The 24,490-nt window shown below is 30.2% G+C and overlaps 2 protein-coding genes across 2 annotated transcripts; both read left to right on the top strand.

The window, feature by feature from the left end:
* Positions 1-1,956: 1,956 nt before the first annotated feature.
* LOC128174400 (multiple epidermal growth factor-like domains protein 10) lies at positions 1,957-13,039 on the top strand. Its single transcript, XM_052839963.1, has 10 exons — positions 1,957-2,008; positions 3,192-3,431; positions 4,377-4,628; positions 6,455-6,592; positions 9,333-9,470; positions 9,840-9,980; positions 10,480-10,617; positions 11,013-11,110; positions 11,549-11,661; positions 13,000-13,039. Exons 1-10 carry the CDS (start codon positions 1,957-1,959, stop codon positions 13,037-13,039), a joined length of 1,350 nt encoding a protein of 449 aa, XP_052695923.1.
* On the top strand, positions 13,006-24,490 carry LOC128171064 (receptor-type tyrosine-protein phosphatase kappa-like). Its single transcript, XM_052836826.1, has 16 exons — positions 13,006-13,235; positions 13,964-14,051; positions 14,279-14,352; positions 14,466-14,502; positions 15,301-15,398; positions 15,845-15,973; positions 16,079-16,224; positions 18,164-18,299; positions 19,400-19,546; positions 20,982-21,060; positions 21,389-21,462; positions 21,614-21,748; positions 22,142-22,261; positions 23,125-23,264; positions 23,706-23,841; positions 24,264-24,490. Exons 1-16 carry the CDS (start codon positions 13,047-13,049, stop codon positions 24,339-24,341), a joined length of 1,806 nt encoding a protein of 601 aa, XP_052692786.1. The 5' UTR covers positions 13,006-13,046; the 3' UTR covers positions 24,342-24,490.

Genomic DNA, 24,490 nt, shown 5'->3' with positions numbered 1-24,490 from the left:
TCTAGTTCACGAGGGTCATTTGTATTTATCGCATGTCTTATGCATTCTTTTGATAAACGCTTTAAAAACTGTTGGGTTGTGTGCACTATCTCTATGGAGATACTGAAAGTTATTACATGTAGTTAATTTGATGTATGATTTAAGGTCAAGCTTGTTTTGAGCAAGAAATCGTTGACCTTTAAATTAAGCGTGTCCAGGAAAGTCGCAAAGTTGTGGACAATTTCATAATTTAAGTAAATTTGAAATGTTTATGACAACTATTGCCTATGTCAAAAATTCCATCATCTCATTTTCAGAGCCGTCAATTACAATAAAACCGTCATCTCTAAAACAGCCATGAAAAAGAAGGCGTGTTAAAGTTATGTGATCTGATACATCCTAATGTCCGATAGTTCCGGTGAAGGCACAGCCCCCATACTACAGACGATAATTTGTTTGTAATACTTTCGGTCAAATTCGAAGTAGTTGTAATCTAATACACATCTGATCAGAAAGAGAAGATCTTTGACATCTGGATGTGGAATGCAGTATTCACGTTTGTTGGCGTTGTTGAATGCATCGTGCACCGCACTTAATAATTCGTTAAATTCCATGTTTGTATACATACTAGTAACACCCTACGTTATTAATAGAACGTTAGGTGGGAATCTTTGTGAGTCGATTGTATTAATAAAATTGGTTGTGTCTTTTATGTAAGTAGATTATTTTCACACAATGGATATAAGAAAATAATCACAGTATGCACCGATATTCCTTGTCGGCGTCTCACACTGTGATATGATTGGTTGTCCCGGGGGGAGTTGTCTGGTGCTACAGAGATTGTTAATTAAGGCGTTTTAGACATCGTCTTTGATTTTGTGTATTTTAGGGAGCAGGTACAATTGTCTGCATTTCAGGGCGGGTTTATTGTCTTTAAGGAAGCGATAAGCTTCCTTGTGTAATGACTCCCGTACATGGATCTTGTTAACTTTCACTTTTATGCGGTTCTGCAGTTCTTTCAGATCTGGTTTTTCAACTTGCATGTAATGTTTAGATTTGAGTTGGCGTTGTGCCTCTGTGATATACTGTTGTTTGTCCATTTTAACTATTGTGTTGCTTTTGTCAGCATTTTTTACAACAATATTTTCATTATTTTTTAATGCACACGAGGCCCCTCTTTCTTCTTTTGACAAATTATCCCTAAATCCTTTAGGTTAGTGAGTTTCAATTTAGCTTTATCAATATACTTCTCAAGAGCATTGCAAGTTTTTGGGGGATATGACCCGATGGCTTTCTAAAGGGATGAATTGTACAATCATCGCTGTGTTATAGTGGTATAAGCATCGGAGTTTTCTGGCAAACACATTAAAATGTTTGATGACACCATTCTTTTAGCGTTATTGATTCTAGGAGCTAGGATAAATTTAAGTCCTTTAGCCAAAAAGGTATACTCGTGGTCATTGATAGTGTAATGAGATAAGATTTGAAGTCTCAAAGAGAGGTTACTCTTTCACTGAAATAGACCCCGTAATAACGCAAATAACCAACACAAAGAGGGAGATGCTCCTTCATAAATCAAACAAACAAAAACACCAACAACCATCTGTCATATTAGAAACTGTTGATTTTGCATAAGAAATTGAATTTGCATAATTACATGTGAGAGGTAGGGCTATCTTGGTGATATTTGGAAAATTCCAACACGTATATACAAATACATGGTTACTGTCTTGAAATATTAGCTATAATTAGGTAAGGGTAAGAGAAAGGGGCAGAGGGTGAGGCTTACTGAGCCCTTTCACGTTTTCGACCCGAATCAGGAAAATAAAAGAAAGTAAACAACTATAAACAACTATAGGTCAAAAAAAAAATTAAAACAGATTTTCTAAATTTGAAAAGGATAACTATGTGAAATAATTGTTCCTTTATATTTCAGATATTCAAACATCGTGCAAGGGAAATGATTCTACAAATATCATGACAAAAACACTATTTTTGTTCGCATTACCATTATGCACATTCGCCTACGGTACGTTTAATGTTATATGACGTTAAGCTGAAGGTAAACACAAGAAATACATAATCAATGTTGCCTAAAAGTATAGATGTCATTTATATGCCAAAATATCTAAATTTATTTGTTGAAAAACTAGAAAGTTGGTTTCCTTGAAGCATGATACCGGGATTATTAGTATAAAGTAAATTAGTAAATATTATCAAAAGAAAAAAACGTATCAAATCTCTCTCTCTCTCTCTCTCTCTCTCTCTGTGTGTGTATATATATATATATATATATATATATATATATATATATATATATATATCTCACACACACCTTTTTCTTTTTCTTTTTCAATGAAAGTTCACAATACGAGTAAACTATGTGCCAATTATAAAGACAATTGACAAATCACAATCATACCATTTACTTTATTTTTTCTAAAGAAAGAGTAAAATGTAAGAAAACTTTTTTTGCCAAATTAAAACGAAATTGATCGGACGGTTTATCTGCTAACTGCGCTCAAATTTTGACACAAAGTTTCAAGTGACATCATCGTTGATTCTGACGCGGATGAGGTCGATTTAAAGAAGCGGAGAAATTATAAAGATACTTTTGAAAAAAAGTTTAAGGAATCATTTCACGAAAAAAAAATTTTCATTGCTAGATATATTTTTTAGAATTAAATATATTAGTATCAATGTGATAACTGTGTCTTTCAGATTTTACTCTGCATTAGAGTGTTACGACATTGAAACGACTTTCTTAATATCATGCGTAATAACCTGTGCAGAATGCACGAAACATTCGATTTTTGAATAGGCACAAAAAAAATTATCAATACACACATATTTACGTCCTTTGAGTACTTTTTATGATGGCTTTATATTTTTACAAGTGTTTAAAGTTGAAGCATTGGCGAAATTACCTCTTTGATAGTGTAATAAATGCATTAAGCTTTTACATTGCCTGAAACAAACACTATATACAGGGAAATATTCGCCCTTGTTTTATTATCGCGCCATTTCCTTTTTTCAGAGGGCGAACTTAAGACAGGGCAAATACCAATATTTCAAGTTATCTCTTCAGTAGACAATCTTGTTTGCAAGTGCAAAAGTGCGAAAATGACACGGGGCGAAAAAAATCCTGTATACAGCACATTACTCATGTATTGCATTGCTTGTTATGTTTTAAAAGGCTTTTTTTATATTAGAAAACATTGCTTTACACAAGAGTGCTTGGCAGTTATATCCTTACGAAAATACAGAAGTTAGAGACTATGTGAACGCGTCCAAAGCTGTTGATGGACTCAAAACAAACCTGTCATTTTATGGACAACAATGCACTGGATCCGCAAATAACAAATATGAAGCCATTTTGCGAGTTGATCTTGGGGCCATTCTAGGCATCCATTCCATCACAGTATATTATAGAACCGACAACGTAGAATGGGGTAAGCATAACTGCATAAGGATCTCTTATTGTTTGCCTGAAACGTAAAAATCAGCTTTTCTGCATTTATTTTTTTTTGTTATAAGACTATCTCTGTCTGTCTGTCTGTCTGTCTCTCTCACTCTCTCCCTCTCTCTGTTTATAATATCACAGAGAAAGAGAAAAAAATAGAAAATAAACAGAAAGAGAGAAATTTTTTTTATTTCTAAATCTTAATTCTATCTTATACATACACCTTAATCCGTCATGTCTGAGAATCTCTCAGTTATACAGTGTGTGGCCAGGGTGTTTTCAGGCGAGAAAATATTTGTTTTTAAACACTTTTTAGGTACATAATTTTGTTTAAACAAACATATAGTTTGATTCTACTCATTAAATCCTCGTGGGCCTTCTGACACGCTTGCAAATATCGATATAAATCAAAAACTCTTACGTCCTCTGTTTCTTATTGGAAATGTTTGAAGGGGCATAAATGTAAGGATTTATTGTGAAAAAAAATTGAAACATTGCGATTATATGTAGCATATATCTGAGTGTCAAGTTTCACTGGCAAATTACATTTCATTAAAACCACCCTTTTGATCTTAAACTACACAACGCTACATTTCTATTCTGTATACTTTTCCATAAATGGCAATGGTTAATTATTGTATTTTATTTTGAAAAACAAAACCAACAATTAATCAAAGTTTAAGTACACGTAATTGATCATGAACTTAAACTAACAAAATAATGGAACCCTTACCACTTTTAAGATCTATTGATTTTCGATTTATGTATAGCGATAAATTTAAATGTACATGTAAGTAGCAAACATTATAATACATTTAGGTAGTAAACGTAGCAAAAACTAATTGTAATTAGTCAACATTTAATGTGCGTTTTGTTTTTAGTTTCACTAGGAAAAATAAAAGAGATTTAGATTTGCATTTTCAAAATCTTGTAGGACCTACAAACGGGTTTGTCAACAGATTCCTAGGATTCTCTATATACATATCAAACACGACAGAAATAAAAGACGGGATTCTCTGTTTTAAGGACGACTATTTTACCAAGTACACCATTCCATCTGTGATAACATTGAACTGTACTCACCACGGTAGATACGTCATCTACTACAACAACAGAACATCGAACAATATTCCTCCTGACTACTCACTGTATGCTTACAATGAATTATGTGAGTTTGAAGTCTATGGTAAGTTTACCCTTTTAATTGCATGAACAAATTCTGATTAAATCTATTATAATGTAATCCTGTCTACTCCTTAACTACGCAGTTAAAACAATGTTGTGTGAGCAGTGCGCTCTTTGCTTTTTCGATTTTTTATTGCATTTTTTTCCATACACTATTTTTAAATTGCGAAACATTTGGTTTGAATATATTCTATTGTATAATATATGATATACAATTAGTTTTAACACCAATTCTGTAACTTACCTGTTTCTCACCCTAATACAAACAATTTAAAACTTTCATAAAACATGGTGATTTAATTCTGCTTGTAACGCGGCACTTGACTGGATAAAAAAAAAATTCGTTCAATTTGTATAACCTGGTTTGCACGTCACAAGAAACGTCACCAACTTCAAAAACGTACTAATCCGCCTGACGTGATATTTTAATTTTAAACATATTAATATTATCTATAAAAGTAAAACTCACTCGATTTTGTACAGTAAATTACAGAAAAATAAATTAAATCATAAGGAATGAGCTCAATATCTACCCAAAATATATTCGTATAACCTGGGTTTGAGCAATTTACGTTTTTTTTATAATCTGCTTCGCGGATTATAAAGTGTAAACTGCCACAACCCAGGTAATACTCGTATCACTTGGGTACACTTTGAGTTCATTTCTTGAATAATTACATGTATAAAATAAGAAAGGTTAAAGAAAAAATATGAAAACAAAATACAATGCTTAAGTTAAAAAAGTTTTTGCACAGCAAAGAGAAACATAGCATTCTATAGTTTGTGTGTGAATGTGTACTATAACCAAACAAAACTAAAAATGATTATAGACAATAACGGAATGGATTTTGCAAAACATACTGATGGGACGGGAATTCTAAATTGTGAAAATAAAGAGGGAAACCCTTTTTAATGGGAAATACATGATCCAAAGACCAATTTTTTGGCCCCAAGGGGAGTTTTGAATTTAAAATTAGAATTATATACATGTATTAGAAAAATGCTTTATTTTTAGATTTACAATGCTTGAATTTGTCAGACTTCTATTCCAAAATCATCATATAGTGTAGAATTTAAACTAATAAGAATCATTGATCAATATTGGGTCCTTACAAAAGGATCATTTTTTTACAGAAATATATAGGTAATTTTGTTTTTCAAATTCTTCTCAAAAACCGCAATGCCACAATTTAGTGAGATTACTATGCAAGCATCATCATAAAATGTATATTTCAAATTAATAAAATCATGATCCCTGGACCAATACTTGGGCTCCAAGCGGGATTCAAGTTTTCAAATTCAAATCAATAGCAAAATGTTGAAACATCTTTTAAAAGTTGTGGAATTACAATGCAAACGTCCTAAGATAGTCTATATTCTTAACTGCTCAAACTTTGACCCTCGGATTAAAACTGGGGCCCCAAGAGGGGTTCAAGGTTTGTCATAAAAGTATAGAGTGAAAAGGTTTAAACATCATTTTCTCAAGAAATACAATGCTGTGTTTAGTTATTTTACTATGCGAGTATTTTTATATCATTATAAATGTATCAAGATCACGAGGACCTTACTTTACTTTTTTTTAAATCATTTATATTTAATTTTATAATCTTGTTTCTTAGGATATGATGTCTAGGCAAATAGACGTTATTTTATGTATTGTTTAATGTGTTCTCAAATCATGGAATATATGAAAATTTTTGTTCCTTATTCAAATATTTTAAAAGAGAATTATACAAGAACCGTTGCTCGGGGGAGCAATGTTGCACATGGGTTGCTTGTTCAAAAAGAACTAATATAGCAATATTCTACATATCTTTATAATTTTAGGTTGTTCTACTCCTGACCATTTCGGAAAAAACTGCTCCTTGCCGTGCCCAGTTTCTTGTAACAACAGTCGCTGTCACATAGAGACGGGCCATTGTTTTGAATGTGAAGATGGATATCAGGGTCCTAAATGTGAACAACGTATGCATCACAAGTTTAATTTTTTAAAAAAGCTTACCGTCTTTAGAGCAAACTCTTAACAGCAATAAGATATCAAAGACAATTTAATTATTTTTTTATGTATATGTCGCCTTCTTCTCCATGCTATAGCGAGCCGAACTTTTTTTTTTAAATATGTGCCTTTTAAGCGTACATGCTTAAAATTGAAAATTATTTACAGCGTGTTATTTATTTGAAATCTGTTGAATCACTGTAGTAAAATCAAAGTTAATACAACTGCATTCAGTATCATTCGGTTTTACTGATATTATTTTCACTATATCTAATACACAAACTTGTTTTCTGATATTAGCCTTACCGTATGAAATTTCATTGGTTATTGTATAATCAGAACAAAAAGAAAAGAAACAATTATTTCAATAGATCTTACAGAATATTGCTTTTAACTAGTTAACAGAAAAATGAAAGCCTGAATTTCACTAAGAGCCATTTTTATTGTTCTTTCGTTTTCTTACTTTTTAAGATTTGAAATCTACAAAAATTGTTAGGTCGTACGTAAAAACGATCATCGGAAAATTAACTCCCTTGTGCCGAACAGTATATCAACCAATGAAATAAATGTAAATTTTCACATCATGTATTTTCTACCAATCACAAAGGAGAGGAAGTGCACAGTCCGGAGACTGTAAATTATTTCAACTCTTTATACCGTCTTCTAAAGTAGACGGCAATCAGTGATAAAACTGTATGACCCTTTTACATGTTAAAACGCAATTAAAAAACGAATAATAATATCATAAAGACAATAAAAGTTCATTCTTGGGTTTTGCTAGAATTCCACGTCAACAGTGACCTTTCCAGAAATAAAACTTGCATTACTGTATTTTAATCAAGATTTGTTAAATTCTTCTCTATTATTCAGTTATTACATGTTTACAAAACTATATGCCCATTGAAATGAAATGTCCAATAACATATTGTACTGATAGTATTATTTCAACGAATTTACGTTGCCAAAAACTGTCAATTCTGTCTGTATATATTACTATGTAAAACTTAATTTCCCTCATCGCTTCCTCATCCTACATCCGACGACCATAATTTGAACAAATTTAAATCATTAAGGCCCCACCCTACTCCCGGAGACCATGATTAAAAAAAAACCTGGAATCTACACTACCTGAGGATGCTTCCATTTAGTTATATCTTTTCTGGCCGAATAATTTTTGAGAAGAAGATATTTGAAAAACACCAACAGATTTTCAGTAGTTCTAAATTTCCTACCCTTTGAAGAGGTCGTGACCCTTTATTTGAACAAACTTGAATTCCTGTCAACCGATGATGCTTTGTACCAAGCTTGATTGAAATTGGCTTAAAAGTTCTAGAGAAGATGATGAACATTTGAAAAGTATACGACAAAGACAACACCGACATACAACGGACAAATCTTGATCAGAAAAGCCCATCACAGTCTTCGGCTCAGATGAACTAAAATGTATCGAACATTATTAACATAAATATAATTCATTTGGTGGGCACATTGACCTTTTCCCCTCTTTAATTATTCATAGTTAAATTTCTGATTTTGTAATCTATAATATGTTAGGACTAGAATGATAAGATTTGTCAGTTGATGAATCTTAGGTCTTGTGATATGATCGCAAAAGTACACTTCTCTTAATATATTATTTCATGTATTGCCAAATCCTAAAATATTCAAGAACTTTTGTAAGTTTTGCAATATTATAGAACAGATTTATCTTTACTACTATATGTAAATAATAGACTCATATTTTTAGTCTTTAATACCGAGAAATCAGAAGGATATTGTCTTTTGTTTTATATATTTTTAACATCATTGGTGTTTGAAGATTACCAATTTGTTTTTATTTTTTCTCAGTAAAGCCTCGCTAATTAATAATCAAAAAAAAATTCTCAAAAAATCCCGGAAATCACTTGGATTTTTTGGATTTTATAATCTTCCGCTTGCGCAATACATTCACGCTAAGGAGATCTTTAGTTAATGTTTCCACAATATCACATCTGCGTGAATAAGCTCAGAAATGATAAAACAAATACGGGTAAATTTTCATTTGACGTGTGCTGTATATTCTGTTCAAATATATTAATGATTTCTTAACAGAAAGATTAATTTTACAAATATGTCTTCGTGATGCCAAAAAATATTTGATTACATGCAAAAAAGTTACATTATAATTGTTAGGAGAGTGAAGATATATTTTTTTTTCGTAAAAATGAGAAATGACCAACGGACCCAGTTTTACAAAGAAAATACGAGTACGTTGGTAAAAAGGTGTTGAATTCTTCTATTCTACGGATTAATTTTTTTTGTTGAAAGGTATTTGCAGTCTCAAAAAATGTGTTTGACTGTTATTTTCATGGCAACTTCATTAACTTTCTCCAAAATCGTTCCGAAGCGATTCTGCAATTTTATGCTACATTACGGGTATAAGGGAGGCATTCTGACTGTTGTGAGGGCCTTTCCCGAGACACAGATTATTCAAATTAAGGAAAGTGTAGTGAAATTAATAACATCATTGCAGGTTTATAGCTTTATGTTAATGTCAATAATAAGGTGTGTCGATGTACATATTTCGTAAATGTCCAATATGCAATGTCAACCCGTGCAAGCACGGGTCAAAGTCTAGTATTTTTAAACATTAAAACATATAGACATAAAATTTGTTGTTTATTGAGCGAAGTGACCCATGGGCCTTTTTTACTCTGTTTCATTTTACAGCTTGTCTCAACAACACATATGGGGCAGAATGTTTAAAGATATGTGGACAATGTCTCAGTGAACAACAATGTAACCATATAAACGGAACGTGTACAATTGGATGTGAGACAGGCTATTACAGTGATCACTGCAAAATAGGTATAGTATTGGCTTTAACATACTTTGATGCAAATCATATTACTATTCTAGCAATAACTAAGTTATCAATCGAACGGATTGTTTTATAAACCATGCAACAGCTTAGTCGAGTTATTATTTTTATAAAAATATTAAGAAAATGTTGCTATGTAGAGTAAAAATGTATAGTATATAGAAAGCTCAAGCGGTATGATACTTTTTAATGCAATGTATCAGATGGAAAATTTATTGTTGTAACACAAATAAAAGCAAATGAAAAAAAAAAAACGTGCACGAGAAGTTAGTGAACATAAGGTCAAGTTATCCACTATATATGCAATGGTTTACGTGGTAAACGATATCAATAGAAATACCTTTGGGGTCATTTAGAATGTCCTGCTGGAAAATATGGAAACAACTGTTTGCAGAACTGCAGTGAGAATTGTTATATAGCAAAGACTTGTGACAGAAAGACTGGTGTCTGTCACAGGGGGTGTGCTGTAGGATGGAAATTACCTTTTTGTAATGAAGGTACATCTACATGCATTTTTTTAAAAAGTACATCTACTATCTGTAGCTTGCTTCTGTCGTCTTAGTATGATCTTTTTTAAATACTGATCTGCTTAAATATATCAACTATTTCTTTTAGTTATTTTTACTCTACCCCTGATTTATCTGATTTAATTTTTTTTTTTTATAATTTCATTACGTCTTTTGATATTGTAGTTAAAAAGTGCAACAAAAAGCCAAAAAGAGTCTGCAAAAATTGCATATTTACATGTAAATTATATCATTTAAGATAGAAACTGAGATGGCATACATTGGTCTCAAGAGACTGATTAAGGTTTTATGAATGTTATATAAACGATGAAAAAACTGCGTGTTGTTCTATTGGAATGCTAGAGATGAAAATGATTAAGTCCTATTTTCTGGTACTAGAAAAGAAAATGATATTAAAACAGCGCTTACCTATGACTTGATTTTTCTTAAACAAATAAAAAAAGAATATATTATTATCTCATACATGTAGAATGTGATGACGGAACATTTGGAGCAAATTGCAGCAGTGTTTGTGGTCACTGCCATCAAGGACAGTCATGTGACATTGAAACGGGGACGTGTCTTAAGGAATGTGACTCTGGATACGAAGGGATCTATTGTAACAAAAGTAAGATATCTGTTGACTTCAATTAGAGTTTTGTTCCATTTTGAATGAATTGAAATGTTGTTAACATGATTTTTAATTACATTTTTATATGTCAATTTACGTAAGATCGCTTTTTATCACAACTATTTTTGGATCAGAGTTTGAATGAAAACTAGAAATTAATAACATAAAAACTGTTCGTAAAGTTCTAATTTCTCTTTACTGGTGTAAATTTTAGCATCAAATAGGCAATATGCTTACAATCTAAATTGATCATTCTGAAAAGCTATCATTGACTTACAATCTAAATTGATTATTCTGAAAAGCTATCATTGACTGAAACAATTTTTGGGATTGTAAATAACAGTCGTAAAAGTGTGATTTTTAAGTAATCTGTTTTGTTTTTTTTTTGGTAGCATGTGCTCAAACTTATTATGGACCGAATTGCAACTTGAAGTGTAGTACTTCTTGTATCAACAAAACATGTGATTCCAGAAGTGGAACGTGTCTTATGGTATACTATAGAGCATTTTATTGCTATTTAACATATAACCATAAAGTCTCAATCATTGAACTAAAAAACAAATGAACAGCTGGAAAGAAAACTCTGTACCAATCAGTTCTTGTATCTTTCTTCTTTTCTTCCTTGAAAAATATTATAATTGTTAATGATGTCCCGTTAATTTACAAGGCAGGACATCTTAGGTATATCAAATAAAATCGTACGATCTTAATATTATATAAATGTTAGCTGTAAGATTGACAGGTAGAATTGCTAGCGGAGACGCATCTTTTCAATCAGTTTTACCTAAAACCATGAGGTTTTTTATGTTTATTTAAACAAATGTAGTTGCAAAATTTTGTTTAAATTTGATTCCTTGTTGGGATCAGCATTAAGTCTTATGGTGTTCCTTAATATACTTTAATCTTAAAAGATTTGAAATATTTATAGACAAGTAAAGAAAAAGAAATAATTGAAGGTACCTCCTCCGCGCCTGCTATTGGAGGGTCTATCGGAGTCATACTCGTTGTAATAGCAATTGCAGTTATCATTATATATAGAAGGTTAGTATATGTATCAATTTTCTTAAGTAAATGCATAGCATGCATTCAGATGATCATAGTATTTACAGTAAAACTCGTTTATTACGAACACAGATATATCGACTTATCAGATATAGCGAAGTTTTTTGAGTCCGCGGTTAAAAATTTTAACAAAGCTTTACAAAATTTTACGGTTTTAACGAATTCGAATATAACGAATTTACGGATGTAGCAATCTAATTTTGAGTCCCGCAGAGGTAAAAAATAACGAAATTTAACACTTTTATAACGAATTTGGTTACATTTTTAAAAAGGTTACACTATCATTTAACTATTAGTTTTTATTTTCTTATAAATTGTTCGACTCACAATCCGATTATTTAAGGTATCAAAAAAACGTATTTTTACTCAAAGCTTTAATTAGCAAAAAAAAAAATCTGGTGAAAGAAAACATGTATATAGTGCATTTGCTATATTAATTTTACGAATTCGTTATACGGATATTACGTATTACGAATATAACGAAGTAAATACATTGGTCCCTAGGACTTCGCTATAACCGAGTTTTACTGTACAGTTAATGAGTGCGAATTTTCACTGATCTCTGATTGTGCTAAATTGAAATATCCATTGCAATCCGTCTCATTCGTAAAAAAAGAATGAATAATTATATACTACATTTTACACAACGTTTGATTGATAAAAGGATAACTCTTTGTTGTTCGATGGCTTTTTATATAAGATGTATAAAACTTCTTTGATCCAATGAAGTTTTAAACAACAGAAGCGCACCAGAATGGCACAATTGTATTTGATATATTAAAAAGGCATTGTATTTCTAAACATATATAAAATTTGGCACACAAAAATGAAAAAAAAAAATCAAACAACAATCCATTTTCATTTCTGCTCCGCAAAATCAACATAAAAACTGTTGCTATATCTTGCCGATATTTTTTTTTCGTACAAAGTAATATTTTATCACCCCCTGTTGTATCTTGTTGTTGATAAATTAATCTTTGAAGATTGTTTTAACGAAGTTCTTATTGTGTGATAAAGAATTTAAAATTGCATTATTCTATATTTGATATAATGATTTGTTTCAACAATTACCACAGAAAAAACATCAATACCTGTCGATGCATAATACCAGGAAAACACATTCCAAAAAGTGAGTTTACATTCCTTAACTATTTATATTTTTAGAACATGGAGCATAATTTATAATGGTTGGTATTTTTTTTTTATGTTAATTAAACTGTCTTGACTAAGTAAATACATAATGATAATATTTACTTTAATGAAAGGTTAAATGCCGAATGATATAAAAGTTTTATAATTCTATTTACTACATTTAAGGTTCTACCGGTTCGTCGGAAAACACTTCACATGTGCCTAAAACATATATGGACCTGAAGGAATCTCAGTATAATGAGATTGGTGAAAATGTATATGACAAAATTGAAACGGAACTTCCTTTGGAAAACAAAAACGTTTATGAACAATTGGTAGCTGATATTTCACTAAATGAAATTGGATTTGTTATAATTGACAAGGGAAAGGACAACGCTGATGGATTTAAAAAAGAACTTGCTGTAAGTGCTTATAGAAAAGGTTATTTATGTAAAGAATGTAATTATGACATTTTCGCTGCAGAAAGCCTACTAATCAGAGGAGCAATTACCTGTTTTATATTGCATATCAATATCGATCGATATCTGAAATGCATCCATTTACTTTCAAATAACTATTTTGTTGATTAGTCCCCATGCAAGAAGCATATCTATTTGTTAAACAAAGAAATCCCTCAAAAGTGTACCCTATGACTAATCAATTGAAAAAAAAGTTAAAACTCTTTGAAGAGAAAGTACATTAACATAAGTAAAACGTTACTTTACAAACGTAACATTCAAAACCATCATGATTTGTATCAATAAGCTTTTAAACTATTCTAGTCAAAGTGACATCATTTTCTTTTATTTCAAATTTTTCCGGATTTTCCATATTACATGTTACCAAATCATCTGATATGATAGATAAGGTTGTAGCAAACACGATATTCTAAAAGTAGTATCGAAAGACAAATTCAAATTTCACTTCTGTGATTAAGTTTACATATGTATGATATTGATATGTTCTTTTTACACTCTTTTTACACTCAGTTTTTCGTTTCAACGGCGTTTTTTTTTTAAATATAATAGATATTATTATATTATATTATATAATAGTATTATAACATTGTCAAGCATTGTAATAAGAAATCAGATAAAAATGTGTAGATTAGCATTAAGAATTTAAATATTTTGTTTTCTCTTTTTTAAAGTCCCTTACTCGTGATGAACAATTTCCATGCGACACAGGAAAGCTGTCTGTGAATTCTGAAAAGAACAGATTTCATTCTTCTCTTCCATGTAAGTCAACTGTATTTTTTATGGTATATTATGTCAGATCTAAGTCTTAATAGAAAACAGTTGGGGATATGTACTCTATTTGTTTGTATAAAGTTGTTCTACCTAAACAAGAGGAAAAGTATTTTTAAACCTTTAATTTGGAAGAGGTCCATTTCTTTACAAAAGAGAACTATTTTCCATGCCTAAAAATATGATCAGTTATTTGATATTTTGATTTCTTCCCTTAGACGATCACTCAAGAGTTATACTCAGACGGAATGTAGGAACAAGTGATGATTATATCAACGCTAATTACATTAGTGTAAGTGTACCTAGTATAGTATTTGAGTAAACATAAATACAAGGTCATTTCCAGTATGTGACAAAAACAGGTAACATCATTAAATTTAATACATTTATTTATTTTTTTTCTAGGGCGCCGAGCGGAAAAATGAGTACATTGCTACACAAGGTAATAATATATATGGTTTTACATGGGATGGTAAAACGATTTTTTTTTTTAATTGGGAATTACTTTATTTCTCTGCCATTTGGAAACAAACGTATTCTTGTATTGAAAAAACTTTTATATTTTCTGCAAGATCGTGCAATGATTTATTAAGTCAGCAGAAAAAAACTAGTTATTACTCTCTATCATTTTGCAAACTGAATTGGATTAAATGGAAACCTGTACCGTGTTTTGGGTTTGATTTTTTTTTTATCAAAATAGGTCAGGAATGGAAAAAACTATCATACATGTAGGTTAAAAAGTTGTATGGAAATGTCCATCCATATAGGTGCTAAATCTCATGTATGATTGCTTCTAAAAATCCAATAGCAACTAAATATCTTAAATCATATTAATACTTTTGTATGTTATGCTATTGATTTTAAATGAATTGTAAATAAACGATAATACGTAATTTGAATAAGTTATATAAAGAAAATTTTGTTTGGATTGTTCAATTTAATGAAATTCTAAAAAAAAATACACATTCCAAATTTGTAAAACTTTGCATGTAAACTGATATTGTCAAATTTATCGATCGACGTCAGTTTATATATGTTGTTTGTTTCGTTTCTGTGTATGAACATTTTTCTGGGTGGGTTTTTTTATTGTTGATAAAACTGGTTTGCTTGCATCTCTCTCTCTCTCTCTCTCTCTCTCTCTCTCTCTCTCTCTCTCTCTCTCTCTGTATGTCTCTCTCTCTCTTTTGTTAAACTTTGTCATTAATTATTTAAATTGGTATCGAACTTTTTTTTTACTTAGGACCCTTGAAAACAACAATAGTCGAGTTTTGGGAGATGGTGTGTCAGGATCAAATACAGCAGATAATTATGTTGACAAACCTTACAGAACAAGGAAAGGTATCGTATATAGAGATTAACACACTTCAACAAATTAATGTTTATATTGCTAAATGAAAGTTTGTTTCAGAAGCAAAAAGAAGTAAAAAGTTAAACGTCGCCAGATATGAAATAAACCATTGTTGTTTATAACTTTTATTTATGTTTGAAAATTTCTGTTTGCTCACAATTATAAACATAACCATATCTAATGTTTGTAATAATGCAGTAGCCTAAGCTTGAGTTTTGCTATTTTTATTTTGACCTTTAGAATCGTAATTTCAATGGTTTATACAGAAATAAACGTTCTTGCTAATCTTGATGTTCATATAATGAAATTATTTACAAATATTGTCATAATTTGCAAATTTGCCCATAGTTTAAAAGCTTATTATATGTTTGTTAATTATACATTATGAACAATGATTAATAGGTCAATTGCCTTTAATTGTCTTCCCTAAATATAGGTAAAATGTTGCCAGTACTGGCCAATGGATGGCATGACAGATATTTATGGAACAGTTTCTGTCAAATCTATTGAAGAAAAATCGTTTGCTTCCTTTACAAAGAGGAAATTAGAAGTATCTCAGAGAGGGGTAAATTTTGAATCACATATTTCTTAATCAAAACTAAATACGTTTCGATTTGGGAATGATTACTAATATGATTTCGGTCATCAGAAAGATACCTTTTTGTTACAGATAAAAACATATGAGCTGACACAATATCACTTTACCACGTGGCCTGATCACGGGACTCCAGATCCACTGTGTTTAGTCATATTCCATCACCACGTAATGCATGAAAACATCAATAATGGAACATCGCCTATTTTAGTTCATTGCAGGTAAATCACACGTAAAAGTGCATTATTTTCCCTGAAATACACTACCACATAAGCACATAAGCACATAAGCACTACCACATAAGCACATATCAATTTCATTAATACTTCCTATACTGAAAAATATAAAAAGATGTAGTATTTGTAGTAATATATAAACAATATTTTTGAATCACGTCTGTTGCATTTAAGATTCTTAAGTATTTTTACGACTTTCAGTGAAAGATATTGAATAAAGTGAGATTGAAAACGACCAGTAATATCTGTCAAACTATTGATTATCTTAAATTTAATCATATGAGCATTTATCTACTGTTACAGTAAAACTTAATCTTTAGCAACTTAATTTATGTTTTAATCTACGATTGTCAACAAATAGTTTAATTTTCTACCTAATGTCAAATAATAAGTTACAAGTTAATAGTATTGTAGTCGTGGACCGCAAATTGCGATTAGTTACATGCAAGTTTTTCGGTAGAAGGAAGGGATCATATTTAAGGACTACTTTTGACATTGCTAAAGAATACACTTAAGGAAGGAGTCTTCTCGTTATCAAACATACTTCTTATAATAAGAAAGTCATGAAAATTTGACACAGCCAAACGGATTTCATTACCAAATTATTCTATCAGTTTAATCAAATTTGACCATTTTGTTTCGCATAAAGGTCAGATCAAGGTCAATACCTTTTTCCCCAATGTACAGTCGGTTCAAGCATATCTTTTACAACATACACCATAGCAAAGCATAGCATTGAAATCTCAAAGCATGGAATTGAAATCTCACAACATAGCATTGAAATCTCATAACATAGCATACAATCTCATAGAATCACATTCGTCATATCATACCATAGCATAGCATACAACATTATTTTAACCTGGTTTTAAATATCTTTAATTTGAAAAAATAAATTTTCACATTATAGATTTGTGGTAAACTTTGGCTTCTTATTATTTTACTTCCAAATGTGTGGAACTTTTCTGTGTATGGAGGCGTTTTTGTTCAAATCTCATAGCATACCATAGCATAGCATATCATTAAGCCCTTCATTAAAAATTTTAATAGCATAGAATACAAATCTCATAGCATAGCATACAAATCCTATATTATTAAAATTGCATACCATAGCCTAGCATAAAATTATAAAAGATATACATGAAATTACTGTAAAGGATGATAAAAATAAGTGTAGCTCTTTGTAGTTCTGTAGACATTTGTTTTAGATTTGAAGAATCAATTCTTCAATGAAATGATAGAAAATCAGAATGTCTATAAGCTTATACTACTAAATTGGAATAAATATTTATACTGAAATTGATATTGCCTAATCTGCATTTCCTCTTATTTTCTTAAATTTTGAAGAAATTTTGATTATTTGTTCATGCTTCAAATAATGAAATATATCTGATATTTATGTATTATGATTACTCTATGGAAAGATAAAAATTGACAGAAAAAACTAATATATTGACCATTTAATAAAAGAGAAAAACTGATAGAATGTGCGCTTGAAAAAAGCTAATACAGTGTAGTTTGATATGCAAATCATATTTTAAAAACATATTCTAAAACCAAAGTATCATATCATTAGTTCACATTAGTAAAAAAAATTCTAACATTAATGTTATTGTTTTTGAAATGTTAAAAAGACTCATTAATCTGCAGCAATTCTGAATTACGAAACGTGATATTTTCCTACGCCAATATTAAGCCCAAAATATAGTCCTTATTAGATTCTAAACATTTATTACTTTTTCTATGCGAAGTTGTATGATAGTAAAAAGGAAAGAAAAATACACTACTTTAATTTCCTGTCATCTTGATTTAATGAACAATCAATCAAATTTACGTTTGACAAGTCGAAAACCAGAAGACTCCTTCCTTGAATATCTATAAACAATATTTCCATAAAAAAGTTTCTGTATTTTTTAAATCACAGCACAGGAACTGGTCGAACTGGCGCATTCATCGCTCTGGACTATCTGTACAAAACCGGGAAAATATCTGGTAGAGTTAATGTTGCAGAGTATGTAAAGACGATGAGGAAAAACAGAATGAACATGATAGAAAATTATGTACGTAAAGGGAGTTACTACGGGTACAAATGACAAGTAATTAGAAATATCCAATTGCAAAGATTATGTTTATGTATTGTTTATAGTCTGTCCCAAGATTTTTATGCTGCACATTTGGACGTTTTTTTTATAAAAAATATACATACCTGTGAAAGAAGTGCTCTTGATATTAATGAGAGGGGAAATTTTCAAGATATTATCTTTCACATATTATTATTTTTCACTAAAAAAAAGGTACGAAAACAGATTTCTTACAGAGATTAATAAAAGGGATTGTTTACATATTTTCTCCATTCGGAAGTCTGAATACCTTGCGCATTTTTTCAACGTTATCATCCAGGTTTCCAGCAATGCAAAATTCCCGTATACATCGCAATTTTTGCCAATGTGTTGAAAACTGATAACCTAATCTGGGTGTTTCAGCTGAAATATCTTCGTTTATACTTGTTTAAATAATGAGATATTTATAAGTTCTAAGTAATTAGACATGATGTGAATCGAGAATAGCATGGTACAGAGTTAAGTATCTTATCAAAATATATCACATTTATTTACTATGTTTATGGCTTTTAAAGAATTCTTTTTTAAAGTTTATTTTATATTCTCGTTCGATTGTCAGTTTTACACCGTAAAATACCCCTATAGTTTCTTCTTTTTTTTGGATTATCGTATTCTGTCTTTTCGTGTATGCATCTATTGAATCGTGCTTTGACACTATAATATCGTACATGGATCCTACTATTTGTATATTTATAGTACTGTATCAATCTTTTAGCCGTCGTATTAATGTTTATGAATAATTGATAAATAATACACATTCTGCAAAGCTTGTTTTAAAAAAAATAAATGATGTTATTGGCCCTGAAGAACATTTTTATTCTTTATAATAGTGATATTTAGATCAACCATGCATACACTTTCCCTATATACACTTTTACACTAAACCATTGTAAAACGGAAATTTGTAAATAAAAAGAATAATAGAAAACACATTGACGGACGGCACCTAATTAAATCATATTTTTGAAAGAAACATGATATTGCTTCTTTGAGACAATAAAGGGGAAAATAATCCTTACGTTCTTTCTTTTTTATATTAGAGACAGTATCAAGCGGTCTTTCTTGCTTTACACGAAGCCTTTAAAGCTGAACCTGTATTGCAAACAAAAGAGGAATTCTTAGATACGGTTTCACCAATGCTGAAGAAGGCGACTACAACATCTTCTTATTTTAAAAGGGAATTCGAGGTTTGAAATTGCTTACGTCATGTAGCTGAGCTGAAAGCTAAAGTAAATGTTTCTAATCATATTGTTTCCTGTGTCTATCTGAACGGTATGGCATGTCATATCAAAGGAAAGATAATTAGGAAATAAAGAAAGTAGAGATCGCTGTTTCAATTCTTTTTTCTTCAAAAGAACTACACTAGGCAAAATTGCTAACGCACCACTTTTTCTTTGATTGCTTTAGATCTGAACGCAATAAAGATTGATAATATATTTTTTAATAGTTTATTATATTACAGAAAATGAAACATCATGTGTTGCAAACTTATTGACAAGTTTCTTTGGGTACTGTTTATCAAACATTGGTACCCCCCTCTTCCCCATTATGTGATTCACATATCAATAGCGGGTGTGGCCTCCATTTGCTCGGATAAATGCGATGTGTCTGTCTTGTCGCCTAGTACTTACACTATGCTTTAGAATCCTTGCTCGGTCCCTCACACTTCCGGTTTGTACAAATTCCCGGTACAACCTTGCAATTTACTTGTCGTGCCTATTAAACACTGTGGCTACCAAAAAATGACATTGTTTTAGTAGATAAGCATACTTAAATGTCTTACTTATAATTAAGGTCACCTATTTAAACGTTAAATACATATTTAAAAATATTTAGGGTGTAAATATTATTTTATTTTAAATGGTGCCTTAGCAATTTTGTCCAGTGTATATAGTTTACAATATTGAAAGTGGTATCTTAGTTTTCTGATGTCTTCGTAATTAACCATTCTTTAAGCCCCTAGGTCATAGCGTTAAAAGGTTCATTTTTAAAACAATTTAAAATTACTTTTTTATCAAGGCGGGAAACGATAGAAGGTAAACATTATACATGTCAGTCCCAATAGAAGATCAATAAATAAGAGCTGGGGTATACTGTTTTAACTGCAGGAAAAAAATGTGCGATATAAATATAATGAATTAAAGTTTTTGAGAACAAAAAAGAATTAGTTAGCAGTTTGTGCATATTACATATGATTTTATTTTAAATCATGACCAATCAGATGCACAATAATAGGAATATGATGGATTTAAAACATATATACTAATATTCTTAAAAAATGTTCCCTACAAAAAATGTCCCTGTAAGTAAATTTCGTATGTTCAAAAACCAATGCGAAGTCTCAATTCTGTTTTTAAATGAGTGGTTTTTTGTTTATAATTAATTCGATAAAGCTACATGATTATTTTAGACTGATTTTGTTTTTTTTAATGTTCTTTTGCATTTTTATTATTACTTCCAATATATAATTTTCAAAATGATAATTAATAATTGTATAGATATGCAGTTTATAATACAGGTACATATATTTAAATAATAATGATTAATGTTTGACTTAAAATATACAATAAAACTACATTTTCAATACTTATTTATAGACAAAACGTCCATGTTTTCTTTTAGCTTTTAAAGAGGATATGCCAAGTGTACGCCGATGAAGACTCTAAACAAGGTAAGTCAATGCAGGATGCAGTTTTACCCCGTATGTATCTGTTTGAGGTAGTCTTTTAATATTGTTTTAACGTTTTAAAAGGAATTCCTAGTGTTATATATCATTTTAGTGTACGGAAACTATGTAAGTTTCATAAAAATCAGTATTGATATTATAAATCCACGTATAAAAATATGGATATCATGTCAAGTTCACACTCTTTATTGGCTGTTTTATATCAAGTGATTAAAAATTGCAGTTTAATCTGAATATAAAGGAAAATCATTAGATTTACGATCCACGTCATCCTTACCATAATTTTGTTTCTAAATTTATCTACTTACTTAATACAATATGTTTTATATATTTGGGTTCCAAGTGGACAAACACAAACTTTATCGACCATCAAACGTTCCTAGAAGAGGGAGTTTTGTAAAAGCTGTAGTTGCGTCAGTACGTATAGTAGCTTACAAATTTGGTTAAAAATCTGAGAATCATCCTATTAACAAATTATTAATTTCTTATATTTAAAAACGTTAAAATTAGAAAATACTATATAATATAACAGATAGTCATGTGAGAAATGTGATTTAATTTCATTCAGACACATACAGTGGAGAATGGTTTCATAATAACACAGTATCCGCCACTAGAAAAAGCTGTTGATTTTCTTCGACTTTTAATAGACCATGAGTGTAGTACAATCATTTGCCTTGATCCACTACACATACTTGATTCGGTGGGTGTCACGCTACAACATTTTTCTCTAGATGAACTTGCATTATTATCATCAAACACAATATTCATAACCTATTCTTTTTAATTTTCTTCTTAGTTTTTTTTTTTTGTCTCAACATTTTGCAAAAATCAGGCACTAAAATTAAAGGCGTCAATTTGTTTGTTTTTTTTTTCTATTGAAATGGCATCTTTATTTTTATTTTGGTGTATTCGTAAATGGCACAGAAATTTTTTTTGAACTAATCGGAGCTTTTCAATCTATTCAAATTGAAATTTTGTGATTGCTTTCGAATATTTTTACATTATTTAAGAACAAATTTAGTTTAGATATTTATTGATAATCAATAATTTGCGTTTGTCGTAATAATAATGCAAAACCCTCTTCTTTAAATAGACTAAATCTTGGATGCCATCACTTTCATCTGAAAAGATAGTGCCTCCATACAGAGTGGTCTGCAGTTCCTGCAAAGAAACCGACCTGAAGCTATCAACAATATCAATACAGAAAGATAAGGTAAACATAAATTTCCGAGAACATCATTTTCAAGTTCATGTGGTTAAGCAATAACTTTGTTGTAAAATGTTATACACTCTAGCAAAATTATATGCAAAATAGTTACAATAATTAAAAAAAACATCATTCTCATTGTCTTTGTATTGAAAAATAATTCTTTTCCATCAATATCTGTATTTATGAAAATAGTGGCATTTTATTAGAGGACACATAAATCGGGTTTTCTCTAAATTCATATATATATATATATATATATATATATATATATATATATATATATATATATATATATATTTTTTTTTTCATTTTGAAGGTTTGTTTGTTTTACATAATATTTTTCCTGAGATATACTCACGTTAATTTACCAATAGAGATTTATTGCTTATTGCTAGGGTAAATATGAAGATTTATTCCCCCGCCCCAAAAAATCATATTGAATGTTATTGTCTCTCTTTTTTTCATAAACTTGAATCATAGATATTAAAATTGTTTTTTTTGTGATATAAAGACAATTTGAATGAATAATTTTTTTTCGATGTAATCATATCTGTCTATAGCGTATGCTCATTACGGCTTTTTTTACCTTTGGAATGGAAAATCCCGAAATTTCCGAAAAGGTGGAATATGATATTTAGACACAACGTTTTGTCCGCCCTGTAACGTGACTATCTAGACAATTTAGATGCTGCATATAGAATAATCGTATTGAGGTTAAATAATATAATTAACGTCCCCACTTATTTGAAGGATGTTAAATTTCTCTCTTAAACATTAGGATTTACAAACACTGGTTGTAGTATATGATTGATAGGCTTAATTTTGAAAATTATTAACACTCCATTATAAAAACCAATCTGTTTCAGGGACAACCTTTCAATGTTCTGGTTGCTGAGCCAAAGTCAGTCTTGGGTTCGAGAACTCAAAACGATACATCAACTCTCTGTGGCTTGGCCTCATTTGCTCTTAGTCGTCCGAGTAACACCACAATAGCTGTTGTCAGCAGGTAAGTACTTTATACTCTATTTATAAACTGTTCATCCTATGACACTTTCTCATTGTCGTAGATGCATTTTATTAAAGATAACGTATAGAATTTTTTAAAAAATCAACGTAAAGGAAAGAAACACAACATTATTTGAGAACTCTTATTGTAGTGAAGTTGTTCATATTTAAACACCTTTCGGAAATGACCTATTGCTTATGTTTGATGTAAGGAAAATTAGTTTTTTTAATGATGATGCTACCAAATCTTTAGTAAAAACATTGCCTGGGTGTATTCTGTTTCCATATATATCTAACGTTATCGTTGCATACGTTTTCCAATACACACACACACAAAAGAACTATAAAAAGTTATTTTAATTTACAATCATGTTATTTCATTTGCCTGATATATATATTGCCTAATGATAGTAATTTATATTTCTTATGCTCTTTGAAACAGAGATGGTGCTTCACTATGCGGTGTCTTCTGTGCTGTGTTTAACTCCATACAACAAATCACTATGGATGACAACATTGACGTGTTTACAACAGTTCGTCTACTAATGAACAGAAGACCAGAGCTGTGTTCAACAGAGGTGCGTTATCATAGTTACCTACTTATGAATGTTTTTAGATTATATTTTATTTTAAAATTTGAGCTGCATAACACAAATAATTGGTGTAAATTTGTCATCGGTACATAAAGAAAATCAAACAAAAACTTCCAAAACTTTTATTGCTGGTTTTTATAAATAACATCACAAATGGATTACATGTAAATCTTTTGTTTTGTTATTTGTTACGTTTAAAACGTCAACGTCATATTTTTACCAAAACAATTGAATGATAGTATTTAAATGAGAAGCATGTGTTTGGAACAGCCTCTCGAATAGTTTAAAACACACCAATGAATTACGCCTTCTTTGCTAAAATTATCCTTTTTTGAAAAATATGAAATAACATAATGAGATTCCATTTTTCTTTCTTGTCAACAAACGTGATTGCACATTACTTATAGGATGAGTATAGAATGACTTATCAGACCATATACGATTACTTACAAAGGCCGTCACAGAATGTGTACTGTAACCAATGAAGACCAGGTCTTGATTCAAATATGAAGGTTGAAGATGACAATGATGATAAGATTTATACTATTTCAGAACTAATATCTTTACTTTGAGTTAATTATAGATACTATTTAGACAATGATATAGACTATTCGTTGTACAATGATAGAACTTG

Source organism: Crassostrea angulata, chromosome 2 (genome assembly GCF_025612915.1).
Source record: "Crassostrea angulata isolate pt1a10 chromosome 2, ASM2561291v2, whole genome shotgun sequence".
NCBI classification, from domain to species: Eukaryota; Metazoa; Mollusca; class Bivalvia; order Ostreida; family Ostreidae; genus Magallana; species Magallana angulata.
The sequence above is the reverse complement of the archived record's forward strand: the minus strand, read 5'-3'. Positions and strand labels throughout refer to the sequence as shown.

Coding starts and splice junctions, on each gene's coding strand:
- LOC128174400 (XM_052839963.1), top strand. CDS start 1,957: ATGACAAAAACACTATTTTTGTTCGCATTACCATTATGCACATTCGCC. Junction 10,618..11,012: donor AGGGATCTATTGTAACAAAA/GTAAGATATCTG, acceptor TTTTTTTGGTAG/CATGTGCTCAAACTTATTAT. Junction 11,111..11,548: donor GAAGTGGAACGTGTCTTATG/GTATACTATAGA, acceptor AAATATTTATAG/ACAAGTAAAGAAAAAGAAAT.
- LOC128171064 (XM_052836826.1), top strand. CDS start 13,047: ATGGACCTGAAGGAATCTCAGTATAATGAGATTGGTGAAAATGTATAT. Junction 15,974..16,078: donor TAGAAGTATCTCAGAGAGGG/GTAAATTTTGAA, acceptor TTTTTGTTACAG/ATAAAAACATATGAGCTGAC. Junction 16,225..18,163: donor CCTATTTTAGTTCATTGCAG/GTAAATCACACG, acceptor TTTAAATCACAG/CACAGGAACTGGTCGAACTG.